We start from the raw sequence: 16,189 nt of genomic DNA on the forward strand, positions 1-16,189 counted from the left end.
GCCTATAATCCTAGCTACTGCAATCTGAGATGGACGTTCAAAGCCAGACAGGGCAGGAAAGTCTATGAAACTTTTTTTTGTCAGTCATGGGGCTTGAACTCTGGGCCTGGGCACTATCAGCTCTTCAGCTCAAGGCGAGCGCTCTGCCACTTGAGCCACAGCGCCACTTTGGGTTTTCTAAGTAGTTTATTGGAGATAAGAGTCTCATGGAGTTTCCTGCCTGGGCTGGCTTTGAACCTTGATCCTCAGATCTCAGCCTTCTGAGTGGCTAGGATTATAGGCTTGAGACTCTTATCTCCAATTAACCACCAGAAAACAGTGAAGCTGTGGCTCAAAGTGGTAGAGTGCTAGCTTTGAGTGAAAGAGCTCAGGGACAGCACGTAGGCCCTGAGCTCAAGCCCCATGACCAACAACAACAACAAAAATGAATATTGATCATAAAAACAGAGACATATACACAAGAGAGAGAGAAAGACCCAACAAATTGTTTAAAAGTTTTGTATTGTGCCATACAAAGTTTTCATATACACGTGCATAAGTGAAAAACTTCCCCCTCCTCCCTAAACATCACAGCAGGCCAAAATTTGCTAATATATCATAAAATTAAAACATCTATCCCTTCTGAATTCTAAAGAGTTCCAGACACTAGGTTCCACATCTTATAATTTACTTATTTGGCTTGGACATGAACAGTTTCAGTGCCTTTCCAACTTGTCCCTGAATTTTTCTCTCTTCAAAGTTCTAGGCAGTAATTAAATTTAATGCTCTCAAATTAGATAAAGCTAATGATTTATAGCTCATAAATTATCTATACTATATGACCACTAAGAATAGAGCTATGCTTTACACTATTTTGCCCCTGAAACTCTCTAGCACCATGAATAAAATCCTCAATACTAATGACACAACTAGTTTATCCAAGGATCAAATGTATGAGTCTCAAAAATACTACTTTGTTATTGTTTTTATATATAATACAAATTCCCTTCTGTCTTTTTTTTAATTGTGAAAATACTGTACAGAGGGGTTATAAATTACATGGGCAAGATAATGAGTACATTTCTTATCAAGCATTGTAGCCTCCTCCTTTGTTTCCCCTTCCCAGCCCATCCTCCTCCTACCCCCTCCATTCTCCTTCCTCCCCCCCACCAAAGTTATAAAGTTCATTTTCGACATAAGGACTTGTACGTCTCATTGTTGCAATGGGTCCACCTGTATCCCTTCTGTCTTATAGATCTTCCTTCTTGGCAATGTTCTCTAGTGCTTTGACTATCTTGAATAATTATATATCTGTCAATTTTTTTTTTTTTTTTTTTGTCGGTCGTGGGGCTTGAACTCTGGGCCTGGGCGCTGTCCCTCAGCTCTTCAGCTCAAAGCGAGCGCTCTACCACTTGAGCTACAGCGCCACTTCCAGTTTTCTGGTGGTTTATTGGAGATAGGAGTCTCACGGTCTCTCCTGCCTGGGCTGGCTTTGAACCGCGATCCTCAGATCTCAGCCTCCTGAGTAGCTAGGATTACAGGCGTGAGCCACCAGCGCCCGGCTATATCTGTCAATTTCTTGATTGATGATAATGATAATTCTCTAGGTCACAAATAATGAGCAACAAGGGATTAAATTTAAAGGATTTACACTACTGTAAATGGGTGATATTATCATAATAAAATTGTACTGTATTTCTCTTCTGCTTTCATGCTTCTCCAAAGAACTATGGCTCCTGTGAGATTTTTGTCTTGCAGTGACTCAAATTCTGAGTCTATTGCTTTTGGATGGATAATTATAAAATATGATTTGACAACAAAAATATTTCCAGAAGTTTCAAAAGGGACCACTATTCAGAATTTTAAAAGTACTTGCTGGGCACCAGAGGCTCAAAACTGTAATCCTAGCTATTTAGGAAATTGAGATTTGAGGATCATGGTTCAAAGCCAGTGTGGGCAGGAAAAGTCTATGAGACTCTTACCACCAATTAACCACACACACACACACACAGAGCTGCAAGTGGATCTGTGGCTCAAGTGGTAAAGCACTTAGCCTTGAGCAAAAGAGCCAGGAGGCAGCACCCAAGCCTGAAGTCCAAGCCCCATTACTGGCATCAAAAAAAAAAAAAAAAAAAAAAAGAAAGAAAAAGAGAAAGAGAAAGAGAAAAAAGGGGCAGGGGCTGGGAAGGTGGCTCAGTGGTAGTGCTTGCTTTGCATGTATGAGGCCCTGGGTTCGATTCCTCAGCACCACATAAGCAGAAAAAGCTGGAAGTAGTGCTGTGGCTCAAGTGGTAGTGCACTTGCCTTGAGCTGAAGAGCTGAGGGACAGCGCCCAGGCCCAGAGTTCAAGCTCTACAACCAAAAAAATAAAAAGATAAAAGACAAGAAAAAAGTTCTAACAGTTGCTTTGCTTTACATCTAGACCATATGCCATTAATTTGTAAAGAAGGACACAATTACCTATCTTCCTACTTCTACTTAAACAATGGAAAATAATGAGGTGAGCTGTGGGCTTCTTTTTGGGGGGCAGGGAAAGTATTGGGGTTTGAACTCAAGGCCTCACACTTCCTACGCAAGGTGCTCTAGGCACTTCAAATACAACTCCAGCCAAACTGTGGGTTTTCTAAGTACTATATAGTTATCTTCTGAGAGTTTAAAGAAGACCAATGAATAATCCATCCATGGGCATGACTCAGAACTTCTGCACTGACTCTTTTCTAATCACCTAAAGTTCAAATATCAAAATAATCCTCATCCTAAAACAGAAAATGCATAGCCAAATTTTTTTTTTTCGGTCCTGGGGCTTGATCTCTGGGCTTAGGCGCTGTCCCTGTGCTCTTCAGCTCAAGGTCAGTGCTCTACCCCTTGAGCCACAGCGCCATTTCTGGTTTTCTAGTGGTTTATTGGAGATAAGAGGCTCATGGACTTTCCTGCCTGGGCTGGCTTTGAACCTCGATCCTCAGATTTCAGCTTCCTGAGTAGCTAGGATTACAGACATGAGCCACCAGCGCCTGGCACAGCCAATTATTTAAAGCCTTAGTTTCTAAGAATATTTCTCAAGTATGTACTGGGAGAAAATGGCACTCTCTTAGGCTAAACTTTGTCAAGCTCAGACAATCTTGATATGAACTTTTAGGAAGGTCCTCAGAAGATACTGTCAGTATTATAAACCCAATATGCATATGTGACATTAAAGCTTCAGACTGACCCACCAAATAGCAATACATGGGCGTTCTTAGAGCACTGAGTCTCATGACTGTGGAGGTCAAACAGACTCATACACAATTTTATTCTTACTCCTGATATTGCCTCAGTATGAAAAATGCAGTTGGATTAACAAAGAGCTAAAAAAAATTCTGCCAGGCCAGGGAGATAAGGGGACGCATGACCAGTTCATAAATGTCTTGGTATGTGCATCTGTAAAGACACAATCAACTTGTACAAGGCAACAGTTGTCCCAAGTAAGTATTAAGACAGAAGTCTAGTGATCCAGTAATGATTACCAGTTCTTAGCTCCAAAGGTAAAGAAAGATAAAACCCTGAAAAGTAAAAAGAACCTTCTAGGAGAAACCTTCATTACATTTTCAATGACTGTTCTTACCCATCACAGTGCCTTTGAGTCCAATTTATCCTTCTCAGAAAGGCCATGCTCAAATTGGAACATTCCTTTAACCTACCTTTCTCTAGCCAAGTCTTCCCTGGGAAAGATTAAGGCCACACTTCCCGAAATCTCATTCCTCCATAACTTATAAATCATTCTGACAGTTATTTACTGGACTTTAGCATTGATCTCCCTACTTTTGTTCTGTCTCCAGAAGGTATAGAGGAAACATACAAACTGAGGTCCTCCTGTAAGCTAGTCCCAGAAAAGAAGTTGAAGGATGGGGAACGTACAGCACAAAATTTTTCTTGTGAACTAAATCAAATACATAGTATACATGTTCTCTTGGGTATAAACAATTTTCACTAGTTAATTATCAGCAACATAACTCAAAAAATGATATATCAAATTCTAATGTAACAACTTAAAAGCAGACAGTACTCCACTGGGTTAATAAATCAGAATCATCTAAGAGATAATACTTTAAATATCAATCATTGAAATTCCTAGTAGACATAATTCCCCTCCTCAGTTGCATTTAAAAACAACAGTCATAACAGGAGAAAGAGCAAATACCATGCTCATGATTGCAGGTTACTGGACTGTGGGGATTAAACAATGCAGTTCACAGATAAACACTTCACATCTTCCCTTCAAGTTACTGAATCTTTCTTCTTCCGAAATGGTGATTTCAGCCTCTTCCATACACTGCTTTTGGGTTTAGATTTTTTCTCCATGGCCAGTACCACCTCCTTTTCTTTCCTACGTATCTCTCGTACAAGGGCATGGAAAACATCATCAATGTAGTAGCGGTATGCAGCAGACGTTTCAAAAAAAGGACAGCTAAATTCTCGGGCCAGAGCCAATCCTTCTTCCTTGGTAACCTTTAAAAGAATAAACATGAGAAAGTTTATAATGATGTAATGGAACACAATTATGACTATGGAAAAGAGTGAATGGGGATGGGAGCTGGTGGCTCACACGTGTAATCCTAGCCACTCAGGAAGATAAGATCTGAAGATTGTGGTTCAAAGGCGGCTGGGGAAGAAAAGTTAATGAGACTCTTCTCTCCAATTAAACACCAAAAAAACCAGAAGCAGAGGTGTGACTCAAGTGGTAGAGTACCAGCCTTGAGCAGAAAAAGCCAAGCAAGAGCTTGAATCCAGGCCCCAGTATGCATCATTTAAAAAAAAGAAAACCAATGAGCTAAATACTTTAATAGGAAGAAGACTCAATTCCTCAGCTGTGGATATGTGACATCAGAGAGCAGGAGAACAGGGACTTACATAATTTGAAGAGTAGATACATAATATATGATTTCTTTTTTTTGGTGGGGGGAGGGGTCAGTCATGGGGCCTGAACTCTGGACCTGGACACTGTCCCTCAGCTCTTCAGCTAGCACTCAACCACTTGAGCCACAGTGCCACTTCGGCTTTTTCTGCTTATGTGGTGCTGAGGAATCGAACCCAGGGCCTCATGCATGCAAGGCAAGCGTTCTACCACTGAGCCACCTTCCCAGCCCCCTCTCTTCCCCCCCCCTCTGTCTCTCTCTCTCTTGTGTGTGTGTGTGTGTATGTACCTATGTGTGTTAAGTGTGTTAGTACCAGGGCTGATACTCAGTGCATTCAGCTCGCGTCTTTTTTTTGTTTTTATCAGTCATGCGGCTTGAACTTGGGACCTGGGCGCTGTCCCTGAGCTCTTTTGCTCAAGGCTAGTGCTCTACCACTTTCAGTTTCCTGGTGATAAATTGGAGGTAATTTTCACGTGAACTTTTTTGCCTGAACTGGCTTTGAACTGTGATCCTCAGATCTCAGCCTCCAGAGTAGATAGGATTACAGGTATGAGCCACCAGTACCTGGCTCTTGCTTATCTTGATTGTACAGGGCTGGTGCTCTGTCACTTGAGCCACACCTCCAGCACAGCTTTTTTTTTTTTTTTTGTCAGTTGTGGGGTTATACTCAGGTCTTGGGCTCTGTCCCTAAGCTCTTTTGCACAAGGCTAGTCCTCTGCCACTTTGAGTCACATCTCTACTTCTGGCATTTTGGTAGTTAATTGAAGGTAAGAGTCTCAAGGATTTTCCAGTCTGGGCTGGCTTTGAACCTCAATCTTCAGATCTCAGCCTCCTGAGTAGCTAGGATTATAGGTGTGAGCTACTGGCGCCTGGCACAGTTTTTTGTTAATTGGAGTCAGAGTTTCTTGGACTTTTCTGCATAGGCTGGCTTCAAACTACAATCCTTCCAATGTCAGCCTTCTGAGTAGGTAGGATTTCAGGCATTAGTTACCAACACTTGACAAAGGCTCTATGTAGCTCAAGCTAACCTCAAACTCATGATCTTCTTGGCCTCCACCTCCTGACTGCCATGTGCTGAGACTATACCCAAGTATACCATGCCCATTCTCAAACAGCAAGATTTCAGTCATTGCTACTTGAAGGTATCATTTATTCTAAAATCTTCTACAATTAGTCTTAGTTTCCTCTTCCTGGACTAAGAATTCTCCTCAGGAATATACAATAAAATCTGATCTAAGTTTTTCCTGTTGTAACATTAACATTTATTTCCTGAAGTTTTAGGAAATGAACATTATACAACCTTTCATTTAATGGGTTTTCTATTTGTCACTGAATTATAATTTTATGGATTATGTCCTGTAAGCTGATTCCAAAAATCCAGATATTATTCATAACAACACCAAATTAGGGGTTATAGAGAAATTTTCAGATAGAAAGAAGTTAATTTTTATTTTCTATTTTAAGGCAAAGAAATTTGTAAACCAAGAAACCAAAAATGAATAATGCCACAAGATTATTGATGTCTTCGTTGTTTCCCTTACCTGTCTTAGCTGTTTTAGATCAGATTTGTTTCCTACAAGAACCACAGGTGTATCATCAGTACGTCGAACTCGATAAATAAGCTGTTTAAATTCCCGAACTTCATGGAAACTTCGGCGATCAGTGATAGAGTAACAAATGATAAACCCTTCTCCTGCCCTCATATACTGATCCCGCATGGCTGTAAACTCTGCCTAGAAGGAAACAAGGGTCAATAATATATTGATGCAACTTAGAACTGCTATTTATTTCAGATAAAGAAGTGGCATGTCAATTACCTGCTATCCTGAGTCAGAGTGCATGAAAAATTAAGAGACAAACTAGTGATCTTCTCTGAATAAACCTTCCCCTCCCCTTTGTAACAGTGAAAAACTCTACGTGTAGCATTCTGGGATTTAATACCTGTCCAGCTGTATCCAAAATGTCCAGATTGGCAGGCTCATCATCAATGCGGATCCGTATTTTATAGGCATCCTCTACAGGAGGGAAGAAAGGTATAATATAAAACTATGCATGCAGTTGGAAATATATATTTGAAAGTTCATCTTAACAATGAAACCCCTTATATTGCACAATTAATATGTGCTAATAAAAACTGTGCTGCTCATGCCCAGGTACTAGTGTTTCAACCACTAGCCTTGAGCAAAAAGGCTCAGTCAATGCCTCAGCCCTAAATTCAAGGCCCAAAGACTATATATTTAATTATATAAATATATATTATAATCCCTCTTTGTTTTTGTGTGGTGCTAGGGATTAAACCCAGGGCCTTTCACATGAGGCCCTGGGTTTGATTTCTCAGCACCACATAAGCAGAAAAAAGCTGGAAGTGGTGCTGTGGCTCAAGTGGTAGGGTGCTAGCCTTGAACTGAAGAGCCTAGGGATAGCGCCCAGGCCCAGAGTTCAGCCCTCACAGTCAACCAAAAAAAAAAAAAAAAAAGTTATAGTTTTAATTAAAGTTTGTAGACAAATTTAAAATAAAATGTACTGAATTATAAACTCAGTATGGATACTTTGCCTTTTTTGCTTGCATACTATCTCAGGGTCTACCACAATGCTTGGCATATAACAACTCAAGACTGAAGAATTTGCTACTGCATATATAACACTGTCAGAAAAGTAACAGATTGGGAGCTGGGTACTGGTGGCCACAATTCAAAGTCAGTTTGGGTATAAAAATCTGAAAGACTCTTTTTTTTTTTGGCCAGTCCTGGGGCTTGAACTCAGGGCCTGGGCACTGTCTTAAGCTTCTCTTGGTCAAGGCTAGTACTCTATCACTTTAGCCACAGAGCCACTTCCGGCTTTTTCTGTGTATGTGGTACTGAGGAATCAAACCCAGGGCTTCATGCATGCTAGGCAAGCACTCTTCCACTAAGCTACATTCCAAGTCTCTGAAAAACTCTTATCTCCAATTAACTGGCAAAAAAAAAAAAAAGTGGAGGTGTGGCTCAAGTGATAGAATATCAGGCTTGAGTGAAAAGAAATGGGGAAGGGTCTGAGTTCAAGCTCCAGTACTGGCACAAAAAGAAAAAAGAAAAAGGAAAAGAAAAAGAAAAGAACTGATTGGGTGGAAAGGGAATAGATTGATTAAAAACAAAAAAGTACCTTATTTGGCCATGAGTGAAGCTTAGTGTAGTGATAGGAGTGCTGCTTGCCTAATACATAGAGTCCTGGTTTCAATCCCCAGTACCACAAAAGGAAACAACTGACACTAAAAAGCAAGCAAAACAAAACAAAAAAACCATATTCATATATATATGTATATGTATATGTATGTAAATGTTTGTAGTTTTGTGTGTGTGTGTGTGTGTGTGTGTGTGTGTACTGCAACTTAGGGCCTAAGGCTATCCCAGCTTTCTCAGCTCAAGGCTGGTACTATACAACTTGAGCTGCAGCTCCACTTCTGGCTTTTTGGTGGCTAACTGAAGATAAGAGTCTCCTGGAGACTCACACCTGTAATCCTAGCTGCTCAGGAAGCTGAGATCTGAGGATCACGGTTCAAAGTCAGCCCAAGCAGGAAAGTCCATGAGACTCTTATCTCCAATAAAACTAGGAAACCGGAAGTGGTGCTGTGGCTCAAGCAGTACACGCTCGCTTTGAGCTGAAGAGCACAAGAACAACGCACAAGCCCAGAGTTCAAGCCCCATGACCGACCAAAAAAAAAAAGTTTCCTGGATTTTTCTGCCTAGGAGGGTGGGGGTGAAGATTCAAACCTCAATCCTCAGATCTCAGCTTCCAGAGTAGCTACGATTACAGGTGTAAGCCACCAGCATGTGGTATGACCCTGAGTTCTAAAGTGATACTAACTTATATACTGATTTTATTCATAGAACTACAATAGTTTGAATCCTAGAACAATGTTCTGAACTTGATATAATAAAACTACAGATTATAGCTCAATGGTAGAGTCTCTGATTTAGATTCCCAGAACCAGAAAATGAAACAAAACACCTATTACAATACATACCCCCCCCCCAAAAAAAAAAACTCCACCAAAAATCAAAACAGGAACTGTTTCTATTTTGTGATACACACACAAGCACACTCTGCATAAGCTGGGTCCTGCAGAATACTCACTGGCTTTGTGGAAAACAGCAGCTGAAGTCTGAACCAGAAGAAATCCTTCTGGGAATCACATACTGAAAATAACATAGTATTGAAGGCTTTTCATATCCTCCCTCACTCCTACTTTTCTTTATATTAAGATGTAACCCCATAGGGCTGGGAAGGTGGCTCAGTGGTAGAGCGCTTGCCTTACATGCATGAGGCCCTGGGTTCGATTCCTCAGCACCACATAAGCAGAAAAAAAAAAGCTGGAAGTGGTGCTATGGCTCAAGTGGTAGGTAGCATGCTAGCCTTGAGCTGAATTGCTGAGACAGCACCCAAGCCCAGAGTTCAGGCTCCAAGACCAGACCCCCCCAAAAAAAAGATGTAACCCCTGGGGCTGGGAAGGTGGCTCAAAGGTAGAGTGTTTGCCTTGCATGCATGAGGCCCTGGGTTTGATTCCTCAGCACCACATAAGCAAAAAGAAAAAAGTAGAAGTGCACTGTGGCTCAAGTGGTAGAGCACTAGCCTTGAGCTGAAGAGCTGAGGGACAGCGCCCAGGCCCAGAATTCAGGCCCATGACCACCAACACCACCACCACCAACAACAAAAAAGATATAACCTCTTAGTCTGTGGGTATAATTCAAGTGGTAGAGCACTTACTTGAAGCTCTGAGTTCAAACTCCAGTACTACCAAATAATAACAATAATAATAACAACTCCCTAGGATCATATTAGCTTTTTATTGTGGTTTAGAAATGACAGTGAAATTCTTAAGTCTTTGCTGAGAATAGCACTTAAGAAAAAATTTTAAGGAAGTGGAGCTGTGGCTCAAGTGGTAGAACAATAACTAGCCTTGAGCAAAAAAGCTTAGAGACAGCTGGGAGTTGGTAGCTCACGCCTGTAATGCTAGCTACTCAGGAGGCTGAGATCTGAGGATCATGGTTCAAAGCCAGCTTAGACAGGGAAGTCCATGAGACTCTTATCTCCAAAAAACCACTCAGAAAACCAGAAATGGAGCTGTGCTTCAAGTGGGAGAGTGCCCGCCTTGAGCTGAAAAGCTAAGGGGCAGCACCGAGGCGCAGAGTTCAAGCCCCATGACTGACCAAAAAAAATAAAAATAAAGCTGGGCGCTGGTGGCTCACCCCTGTAATCCTAGCTACTCAGGAGGCTGAGATCTGAGGATCGCGGTTCAAAGCCAGCCCGGGCAGGAGAGACCGTGAGACTCCTATCTCCAATAAACCACCAGAAAACCGGAAGTGGTGCTGTAGCTCAAGTGGTAGAGCGCTCTCCTTGAGCTGAAGAGCTGAGGGACAGCGCCCAGGCCCAGAGTTCAAGCCCCACGACCGACAAAAAATAAAAATAAAAATAAAAATAAAGAAAAAATTTTAAAAAGAACAAACAAAATGACCCAGTGGCTCACACCTGTAATCCTAGGTACTCAGAAGTTGAGAGTTGGGATCACAGTTTAAAGCCAGCCCTGGCAAGGTAATCTGTGAGATTCTTATCTCCAAGTGATGCTGTGGTCAGTGATAGAGCTCTAGCCTTGAGGAAACAAGCTCCAGGACAGTGCTTAGGCCCTGAGTTCAAGGCCCACAACTGACAAAAAAAAAAAAAAAAAAAGATCCCTTTACTAGAATTCTGCAAACAATCAGGAATTAAAGACTGCAAAAGACATGGGAGAAGCTGGGCACCAGTAGCTCATACCTATAATCCTAGCTACACAGGAGATTGGGATTATAGGATTGAGGTTCAAAACCAACCTGGGCAGGAAAGTCTGTGAAACTCTTATATCTAATTAACCACCACAGGAAGTGGTGCTGTGGCACAAGCGGTAGAGCGCTCGCCTTGAGCTGAAGAGCACAAGGACAGCGCCCAAGCCCAGAGTTCAAGCCCCACGACCACCAACAACAACAACAAAAACCTAATTAACCACCACAAAGCTGGAAGTAGAGCTGTGTCTCAAGTAGTAAGAGTGTTAGCTTTGAGAGAAAAAATTCAGGGACAGTGCCCTGGTCCTGAGTTTAAGCCCCAGGACTGGCAAAAAAAAAAAAAAGACATGGAATGGGAGAAGATATTACTATATACAAGGAAGTAAGTGAAGTGCTTCAAGTGGAAGCAGTCCAGGCCCCACATGCCTGGGTTGTAAGAGTTCAATAGGCTGGCTCTACTTGTTTTTCTGCTTCCTTTTGTGGAAGTTCAAATCAGCTGACTCATACTTACAGAGTTAATCTCTAGTCTGACCCTTAGAACCTTTAGCAAAAAAAGCCTTCATTATATGGCCTTTAAGTTCTACTAACTATAAAAAATATGACAAAAAAAGTTGTCTCATTAATCTGTAATCTAAAATAGAAACTAAAAGATGGCTTACATACAGAGTTAAATCTAGAAAAGGGAAATACTGTTGCTTACCAACTGCTGTGATTTGTTTCTCAATAAATCTGAATGCCAAAAAAATGTTTAAATCTGAGTTAATGCCAAAATATAGTTAAAAAGCATTTTTAAAAACTGGCAATGAGCTTGGTGGCATATCACTGTAATCCCAGAACTCAGAAAAAGCATGAATTTGGAGTCAGCCTGAGTTATACAGCAAGACCCTGTCTCACAAAATATAACAAAATTGATACTCACTAAGATATTAAAAGAAAAAAACCCTAACCAGGTGCCGGTGGCTCATACCTACTCAGGAGGTTGAGATCTGAGGATCACGGTTCAAAGCCAGGCCAGTCAGGAAAGTCTGTGAGACTCTTATCTCCAATAAACCACTAGAAAACCAGAAGTGGCATTGTGTCTTAAGAGGTAGAAGGCTTACTTTGAGAGAGAGCAGGGACAGCACCCAAGCCCAGGGTTCAAGCACCACAACCGAGGGGAAAAAAACAAAAACAACAACAACCTGATAGTTTAATATGTTTGTAGATACAAGAGAAATGCAAGATTATTTTATTTATTTATTTATTTATTTATTTATTTATTTATTTATTTATTTATTTATTTATTTATTTATTGTTGTTGTTCACGGTGCTTGAACTCTGGACCTGGGCACTATCCCTCAGATCTTCAGCTCAAGGTGAGTGCTCTACCACTTGAGCCACAGTGCCACTTCCAGTTTTATGGTGGTTTATTAGAGATAAGAGTTTCATGGCCTTTCCTACTCGGGCTGACTTTGAACCAAAATCCCCAGATCTCAGCCTCCTGAGTAGCCAGGATTACAGGCATGAGCCACTGGCACCTGGCCACCAGTTTATAATTTATACCTAAGACATTTATGAAAAGATGTGTGTGTGTGTGTGAGAGAGAGAGAGAGAGAGAGAGAGAGAGAGAGAGAGAGAGAGAGAGAGAGAATACAGGGCTTGAACTCAGGGCCCTTGAGCTCTCAGCTTTTTCACTTACTACTAGCTGAAGACATGCCTTCAGTTCTGGCTTTTTGCTGATTATCCAAAGAGTGTCTGGAAATTGTTTTCCGGGGCTGGCTTTGAACTGAGATTTTTAGATCTCAGCTTACTGAGTGTCTAGGATTATAAGTGTTAGCCACCAGTACCTGGTTACAAAAAGATGGTTTTTTTTTGTTGTTGTTGGTCATGGGGCTTGAACTCTGGGCCTCAACACTGTCCCTCAGCTCTTCAGCTCAAGGCAAGCGCTCTACTGTTTAAGCCACAGCACCACTTCCAGTTTTCTAGTGGTTTATTGGAGATAGAGTCTCACGGACTTTTCTGCCAGGGCTGGCTTGCTTTGAATGGTGATCCTCAGATCTCAACCTTCTCAGTAGCTAGGATTATAGGTGTGAGCCACAGGCGCCTGGCTTAGATGTTTTATTTTTCAAAGAAGTTTCCCCTATTTCACTTTTTCATCTTCCTCCAAACAGTGAGTTTAACTTTATGGAGATAAACTACAATTATATTTTTAAGCTTTATAACATCATTACTGTGTGTATGTGTGAGAGTGTGTTTGTGTCTGTGAGCTGATCCTGGGGCTTGAACTCTGGGCTGGGCATTGTACCTGAGATTTGTTGTTCAAAGCTAGCCCTCTACTACTTGAGCCACATAGCTCTACTTCCAGCAGTTTTGGTAATTGGAACTAAAAGACTAATTGGATTTTTCTGCCCAGGATAGCGTTACCCATGATTCTCAGATCTCAAGCTCCTGAGTAGCTAGGACTATAGGCATTAGCCACTGGTGCCCAGCTCACACTACTAACTGTACTGTTTCACAGTAAACTTTAGTTGACTCCAAGAGTCCATCCAGCCAGGCACTGACTGGTGGTTCATGCCTGTAATCCTAGCTACTTAGGAGACTGAGATCTGTGGATTGTGGTTCAAAGCCAGCCCAGGCAGGAAAGCCATGAGACTCTTATTTCCAATTAACCACCTGGATGCAGAGCTGTGGCACAAGTGGCACAGCACTATTCTTGAGCAAAATAGCTCAAGGACAAAACCTAGGCCCTGAGTTCAAGCTCTTGTACCAGAACAATATAGATTGCAATTTGAAACCAGCCTATGCAATAAAATCTGAGACTTATCTCCAATTAAACACCAAAAAGTGCTGGGCACCAATGGCTCACACCTGTAATCCTAGCTACTCAGGAGGCTGAAATCTGAAGATCATGGTTCAAAGCTAGCCCAGGCAGAAAAGTCCGTGAGACTCTTTTTTTTTTTGGGTCCGGTCGTGGAACTTGAACTCTGGGCCTGGGTGCTGGTCCCTCAGCTCTTCAGCTCAAGCCACAGCACCACTTCCGGCTTTTTTCTTTTTGCTTATGTGGTGCTGAGGAATCAAACCCAGGGCCTCATGCATGCAAGGCAAGCGCTCTACCACTGAGCCACCTTCCCAGCCCCGCCCCCCCCAGACTCTTATCTCCAATTAACCAGAAATAGCACTGTAACTCAAAGTGGTAGAGTACTAGTCTTGAGTGAAAAGCTCAGGGTCAGTACCCAGGCCCTAAGTTCAAGCCCCATGACTGACCAAACAAAAACAAAAACAAATAAACAGCAATGATAGAAATGAAAGCAATTTTAATGAAATTGCTTTTTTAATTAAAAAGGAATTCAAGAGGACATTAAATATAACTAAATGCACTTTAAATGTAAGATCACATATTTCTATATTAGTATGTAGTAAATATCTAAACTGTCTACTCAGAACTCTTGTCTCAGGATACATTCCAAGAAAATAACAGAGAAGGTGCTTCATATTACTAGGTCTACTTTTAAAACCATTGACAGCCCTTGAGAAAATTATATTAGTCTTTCATTTTATGAGACAAATTTCTATCGGCCCTTTTGTTACACCCTTGCACCCAGCTCTGCCTTTATTTGCATCATTGGGTTCTTGAACAGTTTCTCTAGGCCATTTACCACCAAGATAGGGAAAATAGAGGGATATAGGCCTCCAAGAAGTTTCTGAAGAAATAGAGTAGAACTACAATGATAATATAAGCAATGGAACCCATTCCTTGTATTTCCTTGTAATTTCCAAGTGGGAGCCCCTAAACACCACCAAAAAGTCCAAAAAGCAATGTCCACACTTTCCACTAAGATATTTGGAGAGGCTCTGACTTACCAATGGTGGGATCATGATCCTCTGGGAATCGGTGGCTGATGAACTGCATGGTCATGGCTTCAAAACAAGAGATGAAAGTTAAGGAATATTAAGTACCAACTTTGCACAATAGCCTGTATCCCATCTGGTTTGGGAAGAGGCCACATGTATCACATACCGCTTTTCCCCACACCACCAGCGCCCAGCATCACTAGTTTGTACTCTCGTGACAGTCCTGCAGGGCTGCTACAGCAGCTGGCAACTGGGCGAGCTCCAGAATCCATTGTCCCCTTGTGGAATCAGGGGCCACCCTGGGGAAGGGCCACCTAGAACAAGTAGAAATGATTTAATGGAGACGCCCTGACGGCAGTCCTAGAAAGCTCTACCTTCTCATACATTCCTGCCTGTCAGTCTTGATCAGAACTCAATCCTTTCTGGCAGCCCTGAGAAAGAAACTCCACCCTCTCTCCTAGGCTGTTCAGTCCTGTGACACATCACAGGTTTTGGGATTTATTCTTCTGGAAAGATAAGAAGACAGAAATTTAGAATTTCTTTTCAAAACAACACCCCGGTAGGAAAGGAACCGAGTGAGGATGAGATCGGAGGACCAAAAGGCTGCCCCGTGGGCCACAGCAGGGTCCTTTGGTACCGGAGGTCCCGCCTACTCCCTGTCTCCCGAGAGCCCTCCCGGCCCGCCGCCATCATCTGCCCCACTGCCAGGTCGCCCCAGCTGTTCATACCCTTGAAGCAGGAAGCCTTCGAGATCACCCAGGAGCTCCTTCGCTAGCTGGAGACACCGGAGGTTCGGGCTCTGACCTGTGACCCTCCCATGGCTGGGTAAGATGGCGCCACCAGCGTCCCAATGGGAGGGGCAGGGCAGCCCAGCGCCGCCCAGCGCCGCCCCGCCTCCCTACCCAGGTCCATAAATCTAGCTCCGCCACTGGTTAAGGCAGGGCCCCTGCCACCTATTATTCTCAAGGTTTGCACATACATAAGTGGATGTTGCTTCAAGGAAGCAAATTTATCAAAGTAGGGAAAGGAGCAGGGGACTTCCAAAGCGAGTAATTTAGCGCTAATCTGACCAAATTTAACCCCCTAACAAGGAAATGGGGCAACCTCCCACCACCTCAAACACGAAAGCATGTATGTATGGCTTCCTAGTATGTTTCCCAGTTATCTTTTTTTAAAAAAAAAGTTGATTGTATTGATTGTATATTCATTCTTTGTATATTTATTCTTTCACTTCCCGATCCCCCCTCCCATCCCATTCCTGCCCTCAAGTCACATAGTTCATATTCCACATAGTGTATACTGAATACCATGACTGAATTTGTTCACCTTTTCTCCCTCCCTTTCTGAGCCCTTACTACTCTAAAGAAGAAAAAAAAAAATAACCAAGTGAATTATTCTTAAAAATTAGATGTTCACATTACCTTAGTTAGAATGCTGTGTACCTTTTAAAAAATGAAAATTTTGTTTTAAATAAATATATGGTTCTGGGCACTGATGGCTCATGCCTGTAATCCTGGCTACTCAGGAGGCTAAGATCTGAGGATCACGGTTCAAAGCCAGCCTGGGCAGGAAAGTCTCTGAGACTGTTTTTTGTTGTTGATGATGGTTGTGGGGTTTGAACTCTGGGCCTGGGCATTGTCCATCAGCTCTTCAACTCAAGGCGAGCACTCAGCCACTGGAGCCACAGCGCCACTT

General features: G+C 42.2%; 1 protein-coding gene across 1 annotated transcript; it reads right to left on the reverse strand.

The window, feature by feature from the left end:
* Positions 1 to 484: 484 nt before the first annotated feature.
* Positions 485 to 15,325, reverse strand: LOC138821583 (GTP-binding protein Rit1). The gene is made up of 6 exons (XM_070013974.1): positions 15,223 to 15,325; positions 14,661 to 14,808; positions 14,504 to 14,560; positions 6,813 to 6,886; positions 6,413 to 6,604; positions 485 to 4,464 (listed from the first exon to the last, which is right to left on the reverse strand). Exons 2-6 carry the CDS (start codon positions 14,764 to 14,766, stop codon positions 4,234 to 4,236), a joined length of 660 nt encoding a protein of 219 aa, XP_069870075.1. The 5' UTR covers positions 14,767 to 14,808; positions 15,223 to 15,325; the 3' UTR covers positions 485 to 4,233.
* Positions 15,326 to 16,189: the final 864 nt, after the last annotated feature.

Source organism: Dipodomys merriami, unplaced genomic scaffold (assembly GCF_024711535.1).
Source record: "Dipodomys merriami isolate MVZ:Mamm:240054 unplaced genomic scaffold, mDipMer1.0.p SCAF_92, whole genome shotgun sequence".
Lineage (NCBI taxonomy): Eukaryota > Metazoa > Chordata > Mammalia > Rodentia > Heteromyidae > Dipodomys > Dipodomys merriami.

Coding starts and splice junctions, on each gene's coding strand:
- LOC138821583 (XM_070013974.1), bottom strand. CDS start 14,766: ATGGATTCTGGAGCTCGCCCAGTTGCCAGCTGCTGTAGCAGCCCTGCA. Junction 14,561..14,660: donor TGGTGGTGTGGGGAAAAGCG/GTATGTGATACA, acceptor CTTGTTTTGAAG/CCATGACCATGCAGTTCATC. Junction 4,465..6,412: donor ATCTAAAACAGCTAAGACAG/GTAAGGGAAACA, acceptor ATTCTTTTAAAG/GTTACCAAGGAAGAAGGATT.